This window comes from Saccostrea echinata, unplaced genomic scaffold (genome assembly GCF_033153115.1).
Source record: "Saccostrea echinata isolate AGI-Se365-2 ecotype Australia unplaced genomic scaffold, CSIRO_AGI_Sech_v1 ptg000056l, whole genome shotgun sequence".
Lineage (NCBI taxonomy): Eukaryota > Metazoa > Mollusca > Bivalvia > Ostreida > Ostreidae > Saccostrea > Saccostrea echinata.
This window is the reverse complement of record NW_026889805.1, coordinates 10,336,835-10,359,738: the sequence shown is the minus strand read 5'-3', so window position 1 is coordinate 10,359,738 and position 22,904 is coordinate 10,336,835. Positions and strand designations below refer to the sequence as shown.

The window sequence follows — 22,904 nt, the reverse complement described above, 5'->3', positions numbered from 1 at the left end:
ATATTTGCACAAATGAACTTTCTTGAAATGTAGGTCAAAGGTCAAGTTCAAAGGTCATGAGGTCGATTACCATGGTATTTAACAAAAGCCAAAGTGCCAAACAATATATGTGCAAAATATCAAATTCATACCTCTTACAGTTCACAAGATAGAGGGTATGGCAGACAGACAAATGGACAAAAAGATAGAGGAATAACAGATGGACATTCTTGCCGAACACTATATTCCCTGTCCATTTTAATGGTGGGGCAGAAAGATCTTTATTACATGTAAAGGACTTAGTAACACAAAAAGGCAAAATGTGTATGTTGCTAATCCTGATAAAAGTGTAAACTTCTAACTCTGCATAGCAATCCAAGATGAAACATTGTATCCAAAATTTCTTCTCGATCTTTTTTCACTAAAAAGTTGTAAGGCTTTGAATAATGAATTCTACTTCTCCCATTTTCCGGCTTAGAAGCATCCTCTAATTCTCTTAAATGCTCAGGGTCCAACTTCAAACATGTGAAAATGACCTGGAATATTAATACAACCATAATATATTTATTTTATACCAATAATGTGAAAAAATATTTTTCATGGACTGATTTAAGGATGTTTCATATACATGTATTATTGTCAAAATCACTTGTTTATATGCTACATGTAGTCATTAATTATAATTCAGATACAATTTATAACAATAGTGAAATACTGTAACTTATCTGTTGAAAGATATATTTTTGCAAGTGTTGTACAATGAAGCACATTGAAGTGGTAAAATTTTTCGTTTTAGTGGAAAGTTTGGGTGTTTCTTATCGAACGCCAATTCCTACAAAACGACACGCCCATTTCTTTACAAACGAGAAAGAAATATTCGTCGTGATGCTTTAGGACACCCCCACTCTCTGCCACTAGCAACATAGGTTACACTGAAATGGAGATTTTACAAAGTTAGATGAGAGAGTTAAAGACTCCGCTTCTGTAAAACATGTATTGCAACGAATATGTACATAATTATGAATCTGTTTACTAAAGTTACAACAGATGTATCGGTCTAACACGCATTTACTCGTAGTTTATGTAGACTGTCAATTTGATTGGCTTTCATATTTATGGAATACCTAATATACAGGTATTCAAATGAACCATTTGACCGTTCTTTTTCCTTTCTAAAGAAATAGGCGTGTCATTATACGACAATCAACTTTCTAAAGAGAGCCCAAAACGTTCCATTCATACGGAGAATTTTACCACTTCAATGTGCTTCATTATAATCACAGTGAAAATAACCAATGTGATACTTTCACTGTGAAAATATGAAAATAAAAAACTACAATTTTCACTATCACCAGACTTAACAACACATATAAAACAGTATACACACAGTAAATCCAGCACATTTCTTCAAACTATAATACAATTTTTCTATATGAGTGGAGTATTTGATTCATTTTTTGATCAATTTAACAGAAACATGGAGCAAGGTCTAATACACCTAAAAGTACACTTTTATGCCACAATATTTGTATACCTCTGTCCTTTCCTTCAAGGGTCATATCAAAAACAAGATTTAAATGCCACATTCTTTTATAAGCTGCATGGCATAGCGGTTATTGAGTCAGTCTGTAAGAAGATGTTCATATTCAAAGTTTATCTCTTGGGTTCAAACCCAAAGAAAACCAAAATATTTTTTTATCATGTTAATTTTTGCTGAAAAAAATTTCTGCAGAAAAAGTTTCATTTTTCTTAATTCCATACTTTGCACAATAAGAACTTCAGCAAGGGTGTACATGTATTTGCATCATTAGTGAAGTGTATATGAACATATTTTATTCATTTTTTCAATTAAAAATTATTCTTTCATACTAAAGTATAATAAAAGTCAAAGAAATCCTATATAAATCTTTCTTTAATTACGAGTGATTTCTTTTTTATAGCTTGATATGATTTTTTTGAGGATGATTTTGCCATGCAGGATCAATCTGTACTTCCAACTTTATAGTGGCACTACTGAAAAATGTCTTTTTTTCCCTGTAACCGTAACTACGTTTTTATGTGAGATACTAAAATAAAGTTTAAAGTTGAAAAAATTTTCTTAAGAAATTAATCCAAGTATGATTCATCCTGAATTATCCAATTTTCATTATTTCTTAATTATCTCCCCTTGGAAGAGAGTGGGGCCCTTCTATTGAACAATCTTGAAATCCCTTCACCCAAGGTTGTTTACTCGTTGCATGTTTGCCTATAATTGATCCAGTGCTTCTAAAGAAGAAGTCGAAAATATGAAAAGTTAATGGACTGATGTGCAATTGACAAACTTTTATTAGAAATAGGTTATCACTTCTACAGGTAATAAAATTAATTAAAATTACTAACCGTGGTTTGAATGCAAATTATTCCTAAAACTGTATTAAATAGAACAGAATTCAAGTTTTCCACTAAAAGTTCACCACCATGCTGTCCTAATAATCTGTCTAAAGATTGCCCTTGAAACTTCAGGTCTCTGATATTGAAATCAGGGGCAGATTCCAAATCTTTAAACTTCCACATCTTCATCTGAAATTAAATTTTTATTGTGCTATTTTTAAAATCTATGAATTTGATTATTAACTAGAAGTCTATGATGACATAGAAGCTCAGCTTATTTACACTAAAATAAAGGAAGACAAAACACTACAAGAAGCCATTACCCACAGCGCTCAATTCTGTCACTATGGCCCCAACGTTCTTCATCAGCAGATTTTTCCCCTATATATTCCTATGTAAAACTTTGATTGCCACTTAAGTGGTTATCTTGATGTTATCATAAAGTAATACCAAGTTCTTATAGCCCACTTTGAAAATAGTACAGTTGAAGGTAAAGTTGCACATTTGATGTACACAGCCAAAATAATTCTAAAGCATCTGGAAGAATATGGGTACACCCCACTAATTATTTTTAGAATTGGTAGGGGTAGAAAGTAGTTCATTAAAACAAAATTGTTCCTGAACTTGCAAGCTGTATATAAAATAAGTTGGTAACCTGAACTAAAGATGCTTTATATATATATGAAAAAAAAGAAAATTCAAGTCAGAAAACATTTTCAGTTTTGAAATATCTATGAAAGGAAAGGAATTGTGTTTTTTTTTTTAAAGAGGAATGCCACACCAAAATTTTGTTTCATAGACCTTTAAGACATCCATGATAATTAGTGGTTTCAGCATTTAAAAGGCCAATATTAGCTCTTTAAAATTATTTAATAAGAATTTTTTTCCTATTTTTCATAGAAAATGAAAAAATGTTTTATTTCCTAAAAAGATGCTTTAGGGTTAAAAATTTGCTGTTAATAAATGCATAATATGAATGTCTAATAAAATGTGTTAATAAAGGCTGGATAAACATTTTAATTTTTTAAATAAAAAATTATTTATGAAAATAAAACACATCAATTGTGAATGTTTTTTAAACCTATGGTTAAAATCTTCACAAAAAAGGTCACAACTAGGGAGAATATGTTAGGCAATCATATTTTAAAAAGAAATTGAAATGAAATTGCGAAATTTTAGAGAAATTATTTTTTTTTAATTTTGGCCAATCCCAATCAAAATTAAACTGATCCCAACCAGAATTTTGTAATAATTGGAAATAAATAACATTTTCATAATAATACTATAGCTTGTTTAGGTGTAATACAGGTTAAAAAGAAATTGAACTTGGTAATCAAATAGATTTTTTAGACGTAAATACAAAAAGAAGGCAGTAAATTATTATTTTATTTATTTTGTGTTAATTTTGATCGGGATCAGTTTAATTTTGATCGGGATTGGTCCAAATATTAAAATAATTATTTTCCCTAAAATTTCTCAATTTCATTTCAATTTCTTTTTAAAATATGATTGATTAAGATATTCTCCCTAGTTGTGACTAGTTTTCTGAAGATTTTAACCACAGGTTTAACAAATATTCACAAATTATGTGTTTTATTTTCATAAATAATTTTTTATTTAAACGATTAAAATGTTTATCCAGCCTTAATTTATTAACATATTTTATTAGACATTCATATTATGCATTTATTAATAGCAAATTTTAAACCATAAAGCATCTTATTTGCAAATAAAACATTTTTTTTTTATTTTCAGTGAAAAAATGCCAAAAAATTCAAATAATTAAAAGCTAATATCGGCCCATCTTCGCTAGCCAAAGGTTTCTGATACGCTACTCTCCTCATAAGCCCTTGGCATACGGTGCTGACAAAAGACGGGATTGTTTTCGTCACGTGATCACGATTCTTACCAGGTTCGCACGGATTGCGTCATCGACAGAAATAAAAAGCGTATTTAAAAATATAATGTTTTTAAAGAATAATTAACAAGAAGGTATTGAATTATGTTAATTTGTTATTTAAACATGTTAAAATGCAAATCTACATCTTCAGTATAGATTCTTAATCACATATTTTGCACGTAGCTTAAGATATTGGATGACACCATATAACTATATTCATAGAATGGCATGTTATCTTACGGATCGTTGTTTGCTTGCGTTTTTCATTCCCGATATTAAAGAGTCAAGATATATCCCGAACGCAAATATCGTCATTTACAAAAAACAATTTCTGATTGGTCGAACGATGTCGATCAACTCCAATCACAACTTGAGAAAAAAATCCCAACTTTTTTTAACACCGTATGCCAAGGGCTTATGAGGAGAGTAGCGTATCAGAAACCCTTGGCTAGCGAAGATGATATCGGCCTTTCAATGCTGAAACCCTACTTTAAAAGGGATTTCTTAAAGATCTATTCAATAAAATTTTGGGGTGGCATTCCTCCTTAAAGTATGCCTAACCTGAAATTGTAAAAGCCCCTATTTTTACTTTCATTTTCAGATGTTTTTCAGAACATGTGCATTTTGCTGGAAAATGAATATGACATGTCACCTAAAGACTTAAATCAGTGACAAAGAATTTGAGCTTCCATTTAAGGGATGTCTCATTGTTCAATGACAATAAGGGCAAAGTTAAGTGAAGAAATGTTAACATTGTCACCTATGGGAAATGTATTAGTGGACTGTACCCATATAATCTTCTCTTTTACATGCATTTTCTCAAAGATATGCTCACAGTCCTGAAGGATCTATCACTTCAATTCTATCTGAATAGTTGCTGCTTACCTGATGCTAGAGAGGCTCTGGAAACAACTTGCCTTCAACTGATAGCATTACAACAGCGGCTTGGAAAAACCTTGTAAACTTTTCTGGATGGTGTCACTCAAGAAAATGAACAGTACAAATTCAAAGACATCAAGCTGAAGTCTTCAACGCTAACAGATGAGCAATTCACAAGAAAAAGGAACCAAATAATTGAATCTATGATGAAGCACAATGACAATAGGATTGATGACACTGACACAAATCATCTTTTGCAGGAAATGCAAGTTTTTAACCGTGATAACTTCCCTTCAAAAGATAGCAGTGTATGGTGAAGAAGAAAAAGAAGCACTTTGTAAGTTCTATGCAGGAGACATAAACAAGATTGGATGCAATGAGGGGCATCTGAAGGAGACAGAATGGGCAGCATTAAAAATCTGAATGAAAAGAGAACCACAAGGCACAGCAGTTCAAGATTTCTACAACAGGTTGTTCACTGACCCAAATAAAAAGAAATCCTTAAAGTCATCCTTGTTTTGGCTGAGATTATTTTATGCTTTCTAATATCATCATATCATGGGGGTTCTCAGCTTATAATGGCTAGAATCAAGTCGAGGCTATCTTTTATTCTGATGTGATGATTTAAGGAATAATATAATCAACACAACACTCTTTGATCCATCAATTCAATTTTTCAATTATTTTTCCCATTTTGAGACTGCATGATTTCTTGAGAAGGTTCAAAGGATTTGCCTGAATTTTCAATAATTTGTATACAAATTTTAATTATTTCTCTATTGCTGATGTCTGATGAGAATCTAGTTTGCTGTCGTTATTAATCAGACAGAACAAATAATACCATATACACTAGCCTATAAGTCGGTCCACCTATAAGTCGGTTGTATTTTTTAAGCTTAAATTAGAGGGACTGACCCACTAAAATGCCAGTCTTTTTATAACTCGGGTATAAGTCGGATAAAGAGTTTTGGGCCAAAGTTTAACTCCCAAAAAACCGACTTATAGGCGAGTATATACGGTACTTCATATATTTCTCAACTGGTCATGTTTGAGTGACACAAATGTCCAATCTGCAGCTTTGTTCATTGAACTTTTTATGAAAGATGAATAATGTCACTGCTTAATAAAACAACAAAATGCTTATCAGACTGACAAAACTTTTGCAACAATCTATCTTAGTGAGACTCGACACAGCAAATTGGTTGCTGGGATATAAAAAATAAAAATATGGTATTATTCAATACAAAATTTATTTAGATAATTTTACACCATTAAAAACTAGTTTAATTTGACAGATACTATCAATTGCAATTAAGAGGACAGATCTTTAATCCCTCTGCTAAATTCCCAGGACATATGGATAAGAGATGTTCCTACAGAAATGATTAATGCAACCTTCTTACATTAAACTCACTAATTAATCTTTAACTTGACAGAAGCAATTTGGCTCTTATTAAAATACCCTTCTTATGTCCAACTGAACTCCTTGAAATTCCATGGCTTAGACCATTACTCCTATGGGACAAATGGAGTTAATTTATTTGTTGTTTGATGAATTAGTTAAGACTGAGCATATCCTAGTGAAAATATTATTGCACATTTATGCAATTATTGTTAGAAACAAAATAATTATTAAAAGCAATGTTAATTACCTGCAATATATCATGAAAAAAATGTAACATTTTTGCATTAGCTTAATGCATTACTCTTACATTTGTAGGGATTGCTTACCTTTAAAAATAGCATTTTTTTTCAAATGTCATCTTACATTAAGGTCACAGTGACCTTGATGTTGGGTGCAACACATTTTCTTCACAAGATTCATACTCCGGTAATATACTGAGCAAGTTTGATGATTCTAGGTCAAATAGTTTTCTTGTTATAAGCCAGACTGGGTTTTGCCATATATGGCCATATCATCTTAGTTTAAGATCACAGTGACTCAACTTTTAAGTGCAACACACCTACCCAAGTAGCAACATCTAAAAAGATTGTTGACTTTAGACCTTCTAGTATTGAAGTTATAATGAGCCAGACATGAAAAAGCTAACAAATAGATGGCTGGACAGAGAGACGGACATGAACACTATACAATAATTTGGCCCATCTTAGACGGGTTTATAAAAACCTGAAAAATTTAGTTTTTGAATTTCCCATAAATTTCACTTGTTGCTTTAAGATTTGTAAAAAACTTTCATATATTATTGACATCATATAAACCGTATAAGTCGAATTTTTAGCAAGACACAAATTTAGCAATTTGTCATTTAAGAAACTGTCACTAAAATTAAGTATATAATTTTAGAGAGAAGTTATTATAGCGATTTTATTATGCATAGAAACATAAGGTTACCTCTTGTGTGGAATAAATTGTTAGTGATATTTAAATTTAGGGATCTCAACATCCTAGATAAAAATGCCCAAAATTGAATCCTTGTTAAAAATTTCTGCTTATACAGTATCTTGAATAATGTCCAGTATCATTATAGAATTGGCTTCCGGTTGCAAGACTTCATTTTTTGAAAATTTCCCCCCTAACCAAGCATATCTGATGTGCAGGATAAGGTGCATTCTATGAGGAAGCCTGATGGCTTCAAGAGTTGACATTGAATTTCTATTCTTAGGTCACTGCAAATACCCTTCACCCGAGGATGCTTTGTGGCAAGTTTAGTTGAAATTGGCCCAGTGATACATAAGAAGTCAAAAATGTGAAAAGATAACGGATGGACAGACAGACGTCAGACAAAATGGGATTAGAAAAACTCACTTGAGCTTTAGCGGAACTGTTCTTGGAAAGGCACTAAATAGAATACACAGCCAATTGTAATACACTTACTGTATGCATTATTCAAAATCTTAATCATTAACAGATACCACTTAGAACTCTTACACCAACCTCTCCAGAAGTCACTGTCAGCACAGATGAATTTCTCTGATAAGGTGTACAATCTCCAAGCAAGCTGTATCTTACATCTGGAACACTAGTTGTATCTACACCATTAAGCCTCATTTGCATTTTCCGCTTAGCATCCCCTCTCCTGCAAAATTTCAAAACTATAATACATTTTCTTCTAGTACGTTGATGAAATAATATTCAGCTGTTATCAAATAAATCTGCTTAAAGCTAGATTTATGCATGTTTTAAACTTTCTTTACTCTCATGATAAAATTATCAAATATGATTGATCATGAAATGTTTAAAAAAAAACTCTTCCCCTCATTTGTTATGAAAAAATACAATAAAAGACAGGAAAACATACACACTGTCCTTCAGTTATGTTTTTTGAAAGTTGTTCATTCAAACATGCAACAAAGAAGGACTTGCTATTCTAAGAAAAATTTTTGACATGTCTTGAACCTTGACAATTTTTATCTACAAATACATGTATAAAGCAAAGCCTCATGTTCTGATAGTGGTCTTCCCTAAATGATACATCTGTGCAAGTTGTCTGGGTAGGATTTATAGATCCACTTTAATCTGCATTGTCAACTACTCAGAAAATGCAGGACAAATCCAGCATCAGAAGCAAGTCTGACAGTGTGCATCCTTAGATGTATCATCCATCTAGCTTGTTCATCATTCATCAAAGGGCTTACATTTATTGGGAATGAAACTTGTTCTAAAAAATTTAACCTGCTGAATCATCCCAAAAATGCTGGCCAGATCCAGTATCAGAAAAATTCTGTGTGCATTCCTTGATGCATAATTCATGCAACATGTGCAAGCTAAGTCATCCTAGGGCTTTTAGCTACCAGGGTACTTTGGAATTAGACCTGTTCAAAAAAATTACCCTGAAACATTAACCTGTAGCCCTTTTCACAACATATTTTATGATTAATTTTCATTGTAAAGAAAACATTTTATTTGTGGTCCTTCATCTGAACAAATGTGAATCCCCTTCACCCAAGGATGCCTCGATGAAACCACAAAATTTGACCAACTCCACTTTTTTTCTCTCCAGAAACAGGTCTTTAACAAGATGCAGGGAACAGTCCTTAATGGTTTCAAAAAGACTGGCTGGGCATTTACTGAGAAAAAATAAAATTAAAGAATTTTCACTTTTCATCTGTTTCCATGGCAATGGTGGCCATTTTGAAAATTAAAATTTTGATTTACAGTAAGAGTTGCTGATTATCATTGCTGTAAAGTTTCATGGATTGTTAAAGCTTTCTGGATGGAACAATTAAAGTGTTACCTAGAATTTGTTTGGACAGCTAAAGCTACAAACTTTGTGCAACCACTTCAATTTCTTTTTCTTTTTTTTCCAGAAATCACACCATGAAAAGAACAATCCTATGAAGTTTCAAAAAGATTGGCTGAGCAGTTACTGAGAAAAATGAAATTAAACAATTTTCACTTTTTATGTTTCCACGGAAAGTTAGCCATTTTGAAAATTCAAAATGTTGACTGTTAGTGTACAACTAGAGTTGCTGATCATCATACCGGAAAGTTTCATTAAGATTGTACCAAGTTTCTTCAAAAAGCAGTAACAATGTCATCACAACCACATTTGGGATGATAAGACAGAGAATGGTCAGAAAACTTGACTGTAGCCCTTACATGAAATGTCCTCCAGAAATCTCACGTTTCTTGTAAAATGTGCATTTATTTCATGAATTGGGACAAAAAAGAAACAAGTACATGGAAAATCCCTCCATAATGTTTAGTTAAATTCTAAATTTGTTTCAAGCATTTATAACATAAACTTACAAAGGGTTCAACAGGAATATCTTGCTGAAGAATATTAGAAGCTGACTGAATTCTCCATTCACTCCAGATCTTCTCTCAGTATTCAATTCTTTTATTAGGCCAGAGTAATAGTGAACATACTCCGAAATCCCAGTGCCCCATATGCTAAATATGTACCTATAAAAATAACAAGAGGCCCGAGGGCCTTAATCGTCACCTGAGTATAATACGACATTGTAAAGGATCCATAGAAGTATAAAACTGGAGGTACTGTGAGCAAGCTTACAAAATAATACCCCCTGCTACAATTGTTTTTAAAGTGTCCATTCAAATTTTGTTAATGTGATCTTGAACTTGCCAAAAAGTTAAAGTGCCCCGCCACAGCATGATACGCCCGTCAAATATTGTTCAATTGTCATAACAGTTCAGAGTGCAAGAAAATCATGTCAACCTTGATACAAGGATTTCAATGATTTTTCCATTCCTTATAATATTTGTTTATACATCTCCTGTGGTGTAGGCATTAATTATAACAAATATTACATTATAGATCCTCAGCTGGTTGTGTTAGAGCTTGACAAATGCCCATCTGCAGCCCCCCCCCCCCCCCCCCCCAGCTTTCAGATTTGTGAGACATGATGCTCTGAATTAGTTGATATTTTCAAAAAATTCAATAAAAATATCATATTAAACAATATCAATTTAGTCTTAACAACTTAATCTATATCAAATTAATATTAAAAATAAAAGGCTGGCCATCAAATGACATATGCTACAAACTAACAAGCAGTTCTTCTGTCTAATTTCCAAAGGATACAGATAAGAGCTGCTTGATCAGAGATCCTCTAAAAGAAATGATTGAGACAGCTAGCCTTCCTACCCTGAACTCATAAATTAATCTTTAACTGGATGCATGTCCACTCATTACTCCCAACGGATGAATGGATCTATACATACTATATCTGCTTTGTAGTGCAATAAAAATGCACATTAATGTCATTCTGAAATTAAATTTGAAAACAAAGATTTTTTTTTAATTTGTTACAAAGATTTATAAAAAGAAAAAAAAACTTGTGTAATCTTGATGCAACATTTTTAACATTTTTGTTGCATTACCCTTAGATTTGTAGGGACTATCTACCATAATTAAACGTTTTTTTAAATACTTGATTTTTTTCAGATTTAATGTCAGACTGGTTTTAAGCCGCAATTCATTCCAATATCCCCCCCCCCCCTCCCCGGGTATAATTAGCTTTAATTATATTATACAATATCAAATTAATTTATTATACAATATCAAATAAGTTTTAATTTCGTTTCATCAAATATTTTAAAAGTTAGGCTAGCCAACTATTTAATCCAACACAGCTGATTCTTTTTGCCTAGTTCCCAAGAGATATAGATAACACCTGCTTGATCGGAGATGCTCTACCAGTTAGCCCCTCACACTAAACTCAATTAATTTCTCTCTAATTTGACGTGCAATTTTCTGTTATCAAATTCTCCTTGACCATTGCTTGATAATTACACCCCTGGGAGAGGTGGAATTTCTCTTGTAACATTACATTTGTTATAGACTGCTGTAAAGTATATAATGAAAAAAAATAAGTATTTTCTTGATTTAACATTTTTTTTAATAAGGATACTGCAACGCTCTTGCATTTTTTTGGATTGTTAAATATATGGAGATAACGTAACAGTATTCAAGCTCAAAAGTCCATTAAACAATACAAAATAGGAGCAGAGCAAACATGGACCTCTTAACATCAGAGGTGGGATCAGGTGCCATGGAGGAGTGAGCATCCCTGTGATCTAATAGTAAAAAGACAGTTTTTTTTTATTTCACTTATATTAAAGGTCACAGTGACCTTGAAATAGGTTGCAACACACCTTCTACCCAAGATGCATAAATCGGCCAAGTTTGATGATTCTAAGTCTAATAGTTTTCTAGTAATGAGCCGGACAGGATTTTTCCATATTTGGCCATAGCATCTTAATTAAAGGTCAGAGTGACCTACTTTTAGTGCACGACACACCTTCTACCCAAGAAATATCAGCTAGCTCACAAAGTTTGATAATCCTAGGCCTAATAGTATTAAAGTTGTAAGCCAGACACGAGAAAAGCTAACAGACAGACAGACGGACATGAACGCCATAACATAATACGTCCCGTCTAAAGACGGGCGTATAAAAAAAAAATATGACCTTTTTCTTTCAAATCTAATAAAGCAAATTTTAGGTCTTTGAAAACAAATTAAGTCCACAGATGTTAGTAAAGAATTATTTTAAGTAAAGAATTATTTTACATGTAAATTTAAATAAAATCAAGTTAATTAACTTTTAAATTTTAAACAATCGTTACTTCCAGTTTGATATGGATTTTTGCCTGCCGGTCCGATACGTGATATGGATTTTTGGACCGGTCCTTGATATGTGGTATTGTGACGTCACCCGTATTGCACAGTGCAGAATCGGTGTATTTACTACTAAGTATATGATAAATTGTATTTATAAATGATTTCTTAGCAGTATTCATGAATTAGCGCATCATTGTCTGCACCAAAGCTGCTAAAATATGAAGCCCACTTTTTTAAGAACACATACAGTATCATCATGATCATTTAGTCAAGTCATGACACACCCTCGGGTCATAAACAATCTTTGTACCAAGTATGAGCTTGCGATGCTTCTCTATTACAAAGTTTAATAGCCCAGATAAGATTGCACATTCAGACACCTTTGTTTATCATAACTATGCACTAGCTTCCTTTGTTTGCTTAATATCCAGGAGCAGAGAAGATTTTCAAAAAAATAATGCACATTCACTATATAAGGCCAAACAAAAAAATATGTGTGGTTCTGGTTACACCTCCAAAAAAATTAGGGTAGGTAGGTAGGGTCTTTTTTTAAAAAAAAAAATGATTTTCTTAATTTTTTTAAATAATACCTATCACTCCTTTGCAAATGGCATTTACCCGGTATATGTGGTGTGATAATATACTAGTCAATATTGGTAGGGGACACCTACCTGCTAGCTTGCTTTGGATTTAACACTATTAAACACTTGCACTATGTTTTGCAAGGAGGCAGTCATTGCTGAAACTAAAACTTAAACCGGAGCCACTGATAGAAATCTGGGAAAATTCCGGAAAAAATATGAAAATTGCTGAAAAAAAGTTTAAGGTCGGGGGTATAAAATAGGGACGGTCGGGTAACCGGACCCACACATATTTTTTTATTTGGCCTAATCACTAGACCCCCCCCCTCCTCCTCCAAACACCAGAATCCCTGACCCAGGAGCCACAAATTTCACAATTTTGGAAGAAGCATCCCTGCTCTTCATAACTATGCACTTAGTTTATCTGCTAAATACATAGAGCAGAGAAGAAGATTTTTAATGAATTAATGCATTTTCACTATATAATCTGTTATCAGTAGAGCCCCCACCCCAACACCAGAACCACTGACCCTATGGCAAAATTTCACAAATTTGGAAGAGCTACCCTTGCTTATCATAAAACCATCTCCTATAAATACAGGGGGAGAGAAGAAAATATTAAAAGAATTTTCACTATATGATCTAGAGAACCCTTCACCCAGGGGCCATGAATTTCAAAGTATTGGTAGAGGGCTTAATGATTTTTTCAACCATGCCAACAGTTTGACTGCTTGGTGTTCAGGAGTAAAGAAGAAGATTTTTAAAGATTGCACTCATTTTGGAAGATTTATTAGCCCCTCTCCTCAGGCTGCCAAGGGCAGGGACCAAAAAATTCGCAATCTTTGTTCTCCTTCACCTACAGATGATATAAAATGATTGAAATTGGTTCAGGAGTTCTTGAAAAGAAGCTGAAAATGTTTAATTAATAACACATGACAAACGATGAGGGACAAAACCAGATAGCAATAGGTCACCTGAGCGACTCAGGTGACCTAAAAATAGAAACTGGCTATTAAAATTAGTCCAACCACCTGGCTATCATTTGAGGTGTTGTCCCCGCTCACCTAAGAAAGAGACCGCCTCGGGTGGTGGGATGGGTTATAATTGCCAACATTATTATGATTATATTAAAAATGCATCATATATATTATTAGTTATCCAGGTCCAATCAAGGGTGTATGGGGATTTACCCCAGGTTTTATTCCATACACCCTGAGGCCGAAGGCTGAAGGGTGTATGGAATACAACCCGGGGTAAATCCCTGTACACCCTTGATTGGACCTGGATAATGAATTTATTTCCTATGTACTCAAATACAAGTCCAATCAACTGTGTTTCAATCTATCTATAAGATTTACTATGTCCTACAATGCATCGTGACGTCATGTTATTTGCTTTTTATCATAGAGAAACTATGCATTGTGACATCATGTTTTTTACCCCTGGCTCAAGTCGGGTGTACAGAAATTTACACCCGACTTTGTAACCAATCAAAGCTCGTGTTACCAGCTACATAGGAAACAAACATAAATGTTTATGGTCAAGAACAGTGCACTTTTTAATGTTAAAAGATAAAAATATGGATCAAAATCTGTAAATAAAACCAAACCTGGAAAGATAATCTAATGATGATGGAGATCCAATCTTCATCAACATTTCCTCTTTAATTTTTGTTACTGCTTGAAAACTTTTGTCAAATTCTTTTCTATAAACACTTGACTCCAATTGTGACATATGACCAGCATCTAAGCTTTGCATGCATTTTTCCGTTGATTCTATCAGACATTCCTTAATCTCAAGAAGTTTAGTCCAAAACACTGCATGATCCTTGATACCTTCAAATACTATTGGATACAAGTCTTCCAGGGATGATTTATATAACTCTGACAATTCTGTTGCCTTTTCATCATATAAGATTCCAACTGATTCTAACACACAAATATCCCATTTTGAAACATGATTTCCACAACACCTCCCATATTTCACTTCAGAGTTGTAACTGTCATCACTTTCAAAAGATCGAGATTGCAATCGAGAGCTTGAGGTTAATTTTCTTTTTTTCCGTCGTGGTTCTGAAGGGGATAAGAAATTCAGTGGTGATTGTGAAATGGAGCTTGAAGGGCTAGGATTCCATGAATCTTCTTCCATTGTTTTCTGTTAATGTAGCACTTCTTCCTAAAAATAACAAGAGGCCCATGTACTGCATCAGCTTTTTTTTTCCCTTATATAACGGTACATATATTCCTGTATAAAATTTTGACCGTCTTTTGTGACCCCATAGCATGATTTGAACAAAATGAATCACACTTCCAGAGGATGCTTCCACTTTATTATGATTCATCATAGCTTTGGTGTTCTTGAGTAGAGGATTTTTGAAGATTTTTTCCTATATAATCCCTACTGTAGCCCCACCCTACCCCGGTGATCATGATCTGAACAATTTTAAAATAATCTAAACTACCTCAAGAAGCTTCCACATAAGTTTCAACTTTTCTGGTCCAGCAATTCTTAAGAAGAAGATTTTTAAAGATTTTTCCTTTATATTTCTATGTAAAACTTTGATTTCCTATTGTGCCTCCACCCTAACCCTGGGGACATGATTTGACCAATTTACTGTCTACACTACCTCAGGAAGCTTCCCTAGACCTGCTAAGGGGAAGTGCTGAATGCGGCCCTGTACCCTTGAGTCAGAAAAGCATGCCATCAAATTTTCGTTAATTCTTATTTATCTCCCCTTGAAAGAGGGTGTGGCCCTTCATTTGAATAAATTCAAATCTAATAATGCACACAGAATGCTTTGTGGTAATTAAGTTTGGGTGAAATTCAATTGCCCTAGTCATGGTAGTGGTTCTTGAGAAGTTGAAAAAGTGAAAAGTTTACAGACAACAGATGGACGCCAGACACCTTTCACAGCAGACAAGCTCAGTTAAGCCCTTGGCTCAGGTAAGCTAAAAATTTAATGGACAAATAAACAGACATTCAGATGACCTAAACTTCATATATATGATACCTATATAATGTTCTGTGTCTGAGAGTAATAAATGAAAAAATTGTAAGACTTGTCCCTTTAAGTTTCATCTTTTTTGTGTTTGTGTTTTTTATGTGAAAATTTTTGGTTTGTGTGATTTATGATCATAGTCGTTAACTTTCACATAAAATAAACAGGCCCGTAGAACGCATATTTTCCTTATGACTGACGTCCTTACTAAATTAGTATATAACTTTGTTTTATAATGCTAATATTCAGTATTTAATTCAAATTAAATGATTTTCATTTAGTACTCAATTTTTATGCTTCTTTAATATTTAATTAAAACTGGGATAAATTTGATAAACATGCAATCTTCTTGTTGCATGTATAACATAACTGTAAAATAACTCAGTTTATTTGTTTTCACGTTCATATTCTATTCATTGTTTGTAAAATGAGGAAAGGATCTATTAAGTTGAAAGAACTTGTATCCAATCCTTTGAAGTGAATTTCAATAAATCATTGATGTTCAAATCAATTTATAATGATAATTCTAATTAATTTATTTTTAAATCACTTTCTTTTAATCTTGCATAATTGTGATATAAGGAAGTGAAAATAATTAATGAGAATTTAGGAATTAGTTTATTTACTAGATGTAGAAATACTGTAAGTTAAACAATGTAAGATCAGTGAATTGGAATTCAGATTCAAATTACTAGGTCAGGTGTATATCACATGTATACAAATTATACCATGTGTGAACCAAACAGGTGTTTAAACAATAGGAGTTGATTATACCACCATGCCCAGGTGTCAGCAAGTGTATACACAAGATGCTTCCCTGTGTGAAATTGAAGATGCCTGACTTGTATCAGGTTCACTAATGATTTTTAATGAAAGAGGCACAACATATACAATAAAGGCAGAAGATTTATAAGATTAAACTAGATTCAATATGTAAACATATGTATTTATATAGTTAAAAGCATTTTTAAGAAACCAAAACATGAATCAGATGACATTTACTATGTTACAGTGTTTCCCTTTGTTTTGTTAAATTAATTAATCCACATCATTAATATATGTTAAGTTCAATTGATACCAGCATGATACATGAATAATTTATTGCACAAATTGTGTCTAACAAATTAATGTACACACCATATGAGAGACAATTTTATTTTATTACTTATAAGGTGATTGAAACTGTGACAAATTTCCAAATTCTCAAAAAATTCATTAAGTACTTGATCCATCTGCATGAAGTTGATAAACATGCAATCTTCTTGTTCAAATTAATATATATTGCATGTATGATATAACTGTATAACTTGTCTCAATTTATTTGTTATGACAATCATATTTTATACACTGCTTGTATAATGAGGAAAGGATCTTTTATAATTAAGTTGAAATAACTTGCATCCTGTCCTTTTCGAGATTTATTTCATTAATACACAGAAAAAAAATAATAATAAACACAAACAAATAGAAAACAAAATCCCCAGTTTCCAAACATTGTTTACGATAAAAATTGATCAATTGTATATCAATGTTATTCCATTGATATTTACAATAATTTATAATTGATAATTATATTTTTTAATCATTTATTCCTTTATTCTTGAAAAAATAAATGTTTTTCCTCATAAATAATAATAATTGTATAATGACTGAAACATTTATAACATATCTGTAATTTATAAGACAAAAAAAAAAAAAAAACACACAAAAAAACCAAAAAACCAAAACAAAAAAAAAAAAAAAACCAATCGGACGTGGTATAGGCAAGCGGTAAATCTAGTCTTCCCGACTCCCGACGCCCGACTCCCGATGGTCCCGGATTTTGGTTTTTTTTGGCGATTTCTTTTTTATCGATGCACAGAAATTCTTCAAACTTTTCAGGCACATTTTCTAAGTTTAAACGAATTCATTAATACATAAAACCTTAACAAATTTACGTTTTTAATACTGAATCAGCAGTATCACCTGCCAAAAAGCGATAAATCTAGTACTCTGTTATAAATGCGAAAACCAAAAACGGACATCGATACATAACGGAGACGTGGGTTTTCGTAGATATTAAAGATATGAAAGATAATAAAAAAAAAATTATTGATATTAATTGGGAAGATATTTTTTCTCAAAAAGATGGATTAAGTATTTCAGTGAATGCGGGAATAATTGCATGGTGTTATCAATAATAATAAAAAAAAAAAATAATTCTATAATAATCCATAACATCAAAGTGATTTTAAAGTCAGGTTCCTTAAGACATTTTTAATCATAGAAAATTTATTTAATACAATTATCACTTCAGTAACTAAAGCTATATTTTAGCAATGTCAGCTTGGGTAAAATAATTAAATTCCTAATCATCTGATACAGTTCAAAGTGAAGATACAGTCCAAGCTATTATAGTAACTTGGTTGTGCCAGGGAATACCCTGAATACTGCTAGATGATTCATAAATCGTATGCATGTTATTTTAAAATCTATTGCATTTCGTTAAGGTAAACATATAATTAAAAAAGCAAACGTAATTCCAAAAGATGTGGCTAAAATACAATATATAATATTTTAATTAGATTGAAAATTATAGAATATTACATTAAAAAATGTTCTAGAAAACAAATTTCTTCCGATATAAAGCTTTTGAATTTAGAAAGAAACGATTGTATAATTAACTATAATTAAAAAAAATTAAAAGAAGAAAAAAGAAAGGGAAAACTTAAAATAAATAAATAAAAAGTTAATTCACATTTGAAAGAAAAAGAAGAAAAAATTAAATAAAAAAGGGTGAGGAAGCTCTGGGGTAGAACCACGTCCACGTCGTAGAGCCTGGGAACACAAACATGTTGTGGCAAATTAAGAGTTCAACAAGAAAAGAAAAACAGAAAATGTGGGGGTTTTGTGCATGAAAATTAACTGGCATGTAAATGAGGTTTTCCTCTTATTTCTTTAAAAATCTATACTTCAATTTGTTGTATTTAATCGCAATTCTACGAAAACATCGATGTCCGTTTTTGGTTTTCGCATTTCTAACAGAGTACTAGATTTACCGCTTTTTGGCAGGTGATACTGCTGATTCAGTATTAAATACTTAAATTTATAAAGGTTTTTATGCATTAATGAATTCATTTAAACTTAGAAAAGGTGCCTGAAAAGTTTGAAGAATTTCTGTGCATCGATAAAAAAGAAATCGCCAAAAAACCCAAATCCGGGACCGTCGGGAGTCGGGAAGACTAGATTTACCGCTTGCCCGTGGTATACGGTATACTATGAAACCCGTCAATGGCGGCTGACTTTCTCCAATATTTACGATAAAATGGGCTCTAAAACCTTAGGGGTAAGGATTGACCTCAAAAAGTTTATGTTTGTGGGGTATTAGTATCCGTATCAATCAATATCCACAGTCATTGCAGTATTTCATTAATCATTTCGGCGCATTCTACTTACATTTCGGTACAAACCCGACATTTCGGCGTTTCGATGCACCGGCGGGGAAGGGGGAGCACTTTTTTCTGAGTTTAGCATGCTTTTAGCTAAGGTGCATCAGCGTTAATAGATTTCACTTTTGTGGGATCCTGACATACATGAATACCATACCTACATAAATCTAAAGAAAACCAATCAGACCGACAGACTGTTAGTCAGACATTAATGATTATGAATCGAGTTCGTTCTTCTGCCCAAGATGCACGAGGTAGGGCATAATGTCCCGATAGTATAATGCCCTGATTGACCTGATCACATACATTGTTATATATTCTAAAATATGAAGTTGTAAAGTCCAAAAAAAAAAAATACTTTTAACTGATTAGAATCCAGATACTCCTTTTCTATTAGATTCATGGAAGAATTTTTTTTAAAAATTTTGTTCATATAACAAGCAATTAAAATTGATAATGATCTGATATCAGTGATTTTTTTTTGTTTTTTAAACCACCACCCCCTCCTTTTGAATTGGGAAAAATTAGCGACATTTTCCTCAAATTGGGAAAAATCATTTATAGTAAATTAGAATGCCAAAAATTACATAAAATAATCAAACATAAGTAACAACAACAGTTTTTGTTTGATTTTATCTTTAAATTTGATTTAAATTCATAAAATAATCATTGAAAAAAAATTAACATGAATATTTTATTGAATCTGAACATGGCTTATATTAGTCACACCTTGTATCTATTTTCTTGGAATTGCTTTGTCTAATTTCATAAAAAAACCCAGCATTTAGACTCATAATTTAGTAAACTGTCTTATATTGGTAATCAAGTTTACATTCTTTACTGTTTGTTTGTTCCTGATTTTAGAGAAACCCTGTAGTATTGACCATTTCCTGATATTAGCCTGACCCTCTATGTAATAATGGCGGTCAAACCAAATTCATTATGTCAACATGCAAAATGACTTGTATCTGGGAACTATTTACCAATTCATTTAGGATATTATAAGCTACTTATCTGCTTATATGGATATCTGCATTGTTTTATACATTCATTAAAAAAATCGGCTGCATATGCATGGATTTGGAGAATGAAATTGAAGAATAAAAACGTATTTACTCTGTCAGCAAATTTAGCGACTTTTGTTCAAAATTAAAACGTAATTTCCGTATGTTTGAAATTGGGAAAAATATACTAATAATTGGGAAAAAATAGCTAATTTTTGTGAGGGGAAACAGCCGAATATCGGTGGCATTTTGACCCAAAAAAAAATCACTGGATATATGAAAACCTATAATAAAAGCAAAAACTTCTCCATTATATTTGTTTCACGTTCAAATTTAATTTATTTAGATATGATACATAAAAATTATACAAAGAAGTTTTACAGAAAATATTATCTATCACAGGTGTTGGAGGACAGGACACCCCACCCACCCCCATATTGACCCCGGGCCTTTTCAATTTTTTTTCTCAATAATTAAATTTGTTCGCAGTGCCGATATACAACATATACAACCTTGACCTTTGACCTACTTCTCAAAATAGTTCACAGTGCCGATATACAACATATTTTGAGATTTAAAGCTGATTGTTCTTTAATAAAGCTACAATTAAAGAAGCCTTTTTAAGCAGGCGACACGTGCGTTCCTTGGAACACTCTAGTTATTTATTATATACCCAAATGTTTGTCACTCAGTTTTACTGTTGAATTTATGCAATCACGTGAAGGTGTGACCCAACGTTCCAGATCACCCACACTGTGGTTCACACCTCTCTGAAACTGATGACGTAGTACACAGATAAATGGCGTTTTTATTCTCACGCATCAAAAAGTTCCTTGACAAAATGGTTTGATAAATGTATAAAAGTTATGTAATTGATCCAAAAAGTTTCCTTTTATTATATTTTGCTAGTTAATTAATTTATTATTATAACAGTAACTTGATCCGAAGAGCCGTCTCGTTTGATCTGATGATCCGCGCCTGTCAACTTAACGTGATACGGCTCTTTGGACTGTTGGATCAAGTTATACTGTTATAATAATGCATGTGATGCTTATATTTCATTGTATGAACCATACCAGTAATTTAATTGTTAGTTGAGAACTTTTGCAAGAGAGGATCAGGTCAATACTGCACTTAGTAATGGTGCACCTTAACACCTGTGACAAAATTCAAACTTGATCTGTAGTTTGTACTATGAAGCTACCCAACAAGTTTCAAATCCATTCTAAAAGCCTGAATAAAAAAGTGTGAAAAACCATGTGGGACAGACTCACAGACGGACAAAGGCCGGGTAAAGTAATCCATTAGTGTCGCTCTTTTCTACAGGCGACTCAATATTGAAACTAAAAATTATTAAAACTATTATAAAAGTGCACAATTCATCATATCTTTGATTAGAAGCAATACATGTAGTTCCAAAATATGTATCTATTTTGTTCACAGAAGCATGTTAGGTTGAAAAGAGTTGTATTCTTTTGAACCCAACATTAATGTCAGACGATACGTTCCTCAGATATCTGTTTTGTATATCTTTGTAATATATAAAAAAAATGTGTAAAATTATCATTACCTTATGATTTCTAAACTGGTTTTTAATTGTCTTTAAAAAATCCAAATGCTAAAACCTTTGATATTGGCAATTTAAGTTATTTGCAAAAGGATTATATAAGAAAACCATCATCTGATATCTTGCACAAATGTCTGGTAAGGTACCTCAATTTTTTGTGAGTAAATATGTTCAAGTAGCAATACTTCAATGACAAAATTTTAGAAAAAATATATATATTATTGAGAAACGTATCGTCTGTCCTTAAGTTAACAAGAGGCCCATGGGCCACAACGCTCACCTGAATAACTTTGGCCTTGCTGTTTTTCACCTGATTTCCCCCCTTGTAGTACTTATTGTGGCCCCGTCCTACCCCAAGGGGTCATGATTTGAACAATTTAGAATCTACACTACCCCGGGATGCTTTCACATAAGTTTCAGCTTTTCTGGCCAAGTGGTTCTTGAGAAGAAGATTTTTAAAGATTTTTACTACATATTTCAATGTTAAACTTGGATTCCCTATTGTGGCCCCGCCCTGCCCCGGGGGTCCTGATTTGTACAATTTAGAATCAACACTACCCCCAGGATGCTTTCACAAAAGTTTCAGCTTTTCTGGCCCAGTGGTTCTTGAGAAGAAGATTTTTTAATGATCCCGCCCTATTTGTGTCTTTTCTTGATTATCTCCCCTTGGAAGGAGGTTTGGTCCTCCATTTTAACTATTTCAACTTCCCTTAAACTACCAAGTTTGGTTAAAATTGGCCCAGTGATTCTTAAGAAGAAGTTGAAAATGTGAAAAGTTTACAGACGGACGGCCAGACGGACGCACGGACAAGGGGTGATCAGAAAAGCTCACTTGAGCTTTCAACTCAGGTGAGCTAAAAATGAACTGGGTCCATTTTTTAAGTATGACTTGGCCTTTTGGGTACTGATTATGTACTAATTAAAGGAAAATATCAAATTAAATCAATATAGAGCAATGAAAGGAACCACATTTGGGGTCCACTGACCGAAGCAAATTTGAGAAGACAGTATAATTGTTAGAGAAAATTAATTAAAATAATGATTACTGTCAAGACTACCAAACACAGTGTAATAATGAAAGCCTTCTCTGGTCTTTTTTTTTTTTTAATTTAATCGTGTTTTAATGGAAACACACACAAAGAATTTGAAAG

The 22,904-nt window shown here is 32.6% G+C and overlaps 1 protein-coding gene across 3 annotated transcripts; it reads right to left on the bottom strand.

Annotated features, from left to right (window-relative positions):
* Positions 1-89: 89 nt before the first annotated feature.
* Positions 90-19,408, bottom strand: LOC133173080 (uncharacterized). Of its 3 annotated transcripts, none has more exons than XM_061307997.1 (6): positions 19,190-19,408; positions 14,366-14,931; positions 9,840-9,995; positions 8,025-8,166; positions 2,359-2,538; positions 90-515 (listed from the first exon to the last, which is right to left on the bottom strand). In XM_061307997.1, the coding sequence occupies exons 2-6, from the start codon at positions 14,902-14,904 to the stop codon at positions 312-314; spliced, it is 1,221 nt and encodes a 406-aa protein (XP_061163981.1). In that variant the 5' UTR covers positions 14,905-14,931; positions 19,190-19,408; the 3' UTR covers positions 90-311. The 3 variants fall into 3 exon arrangements, with proteins under 3 accessions (XP_061163981.1, XP_061163982.1, XP_061163983.1); XM_061307998.1 differs by having other exon boundaries at positions 19,340-19,408; XM_061307999.1 differs by lacking the exon at positions 90-515 and adding an exon at positions 1,520-1,605.
* Positions 19,409-22,904: the final 3,496 nt, after the last annotated feature.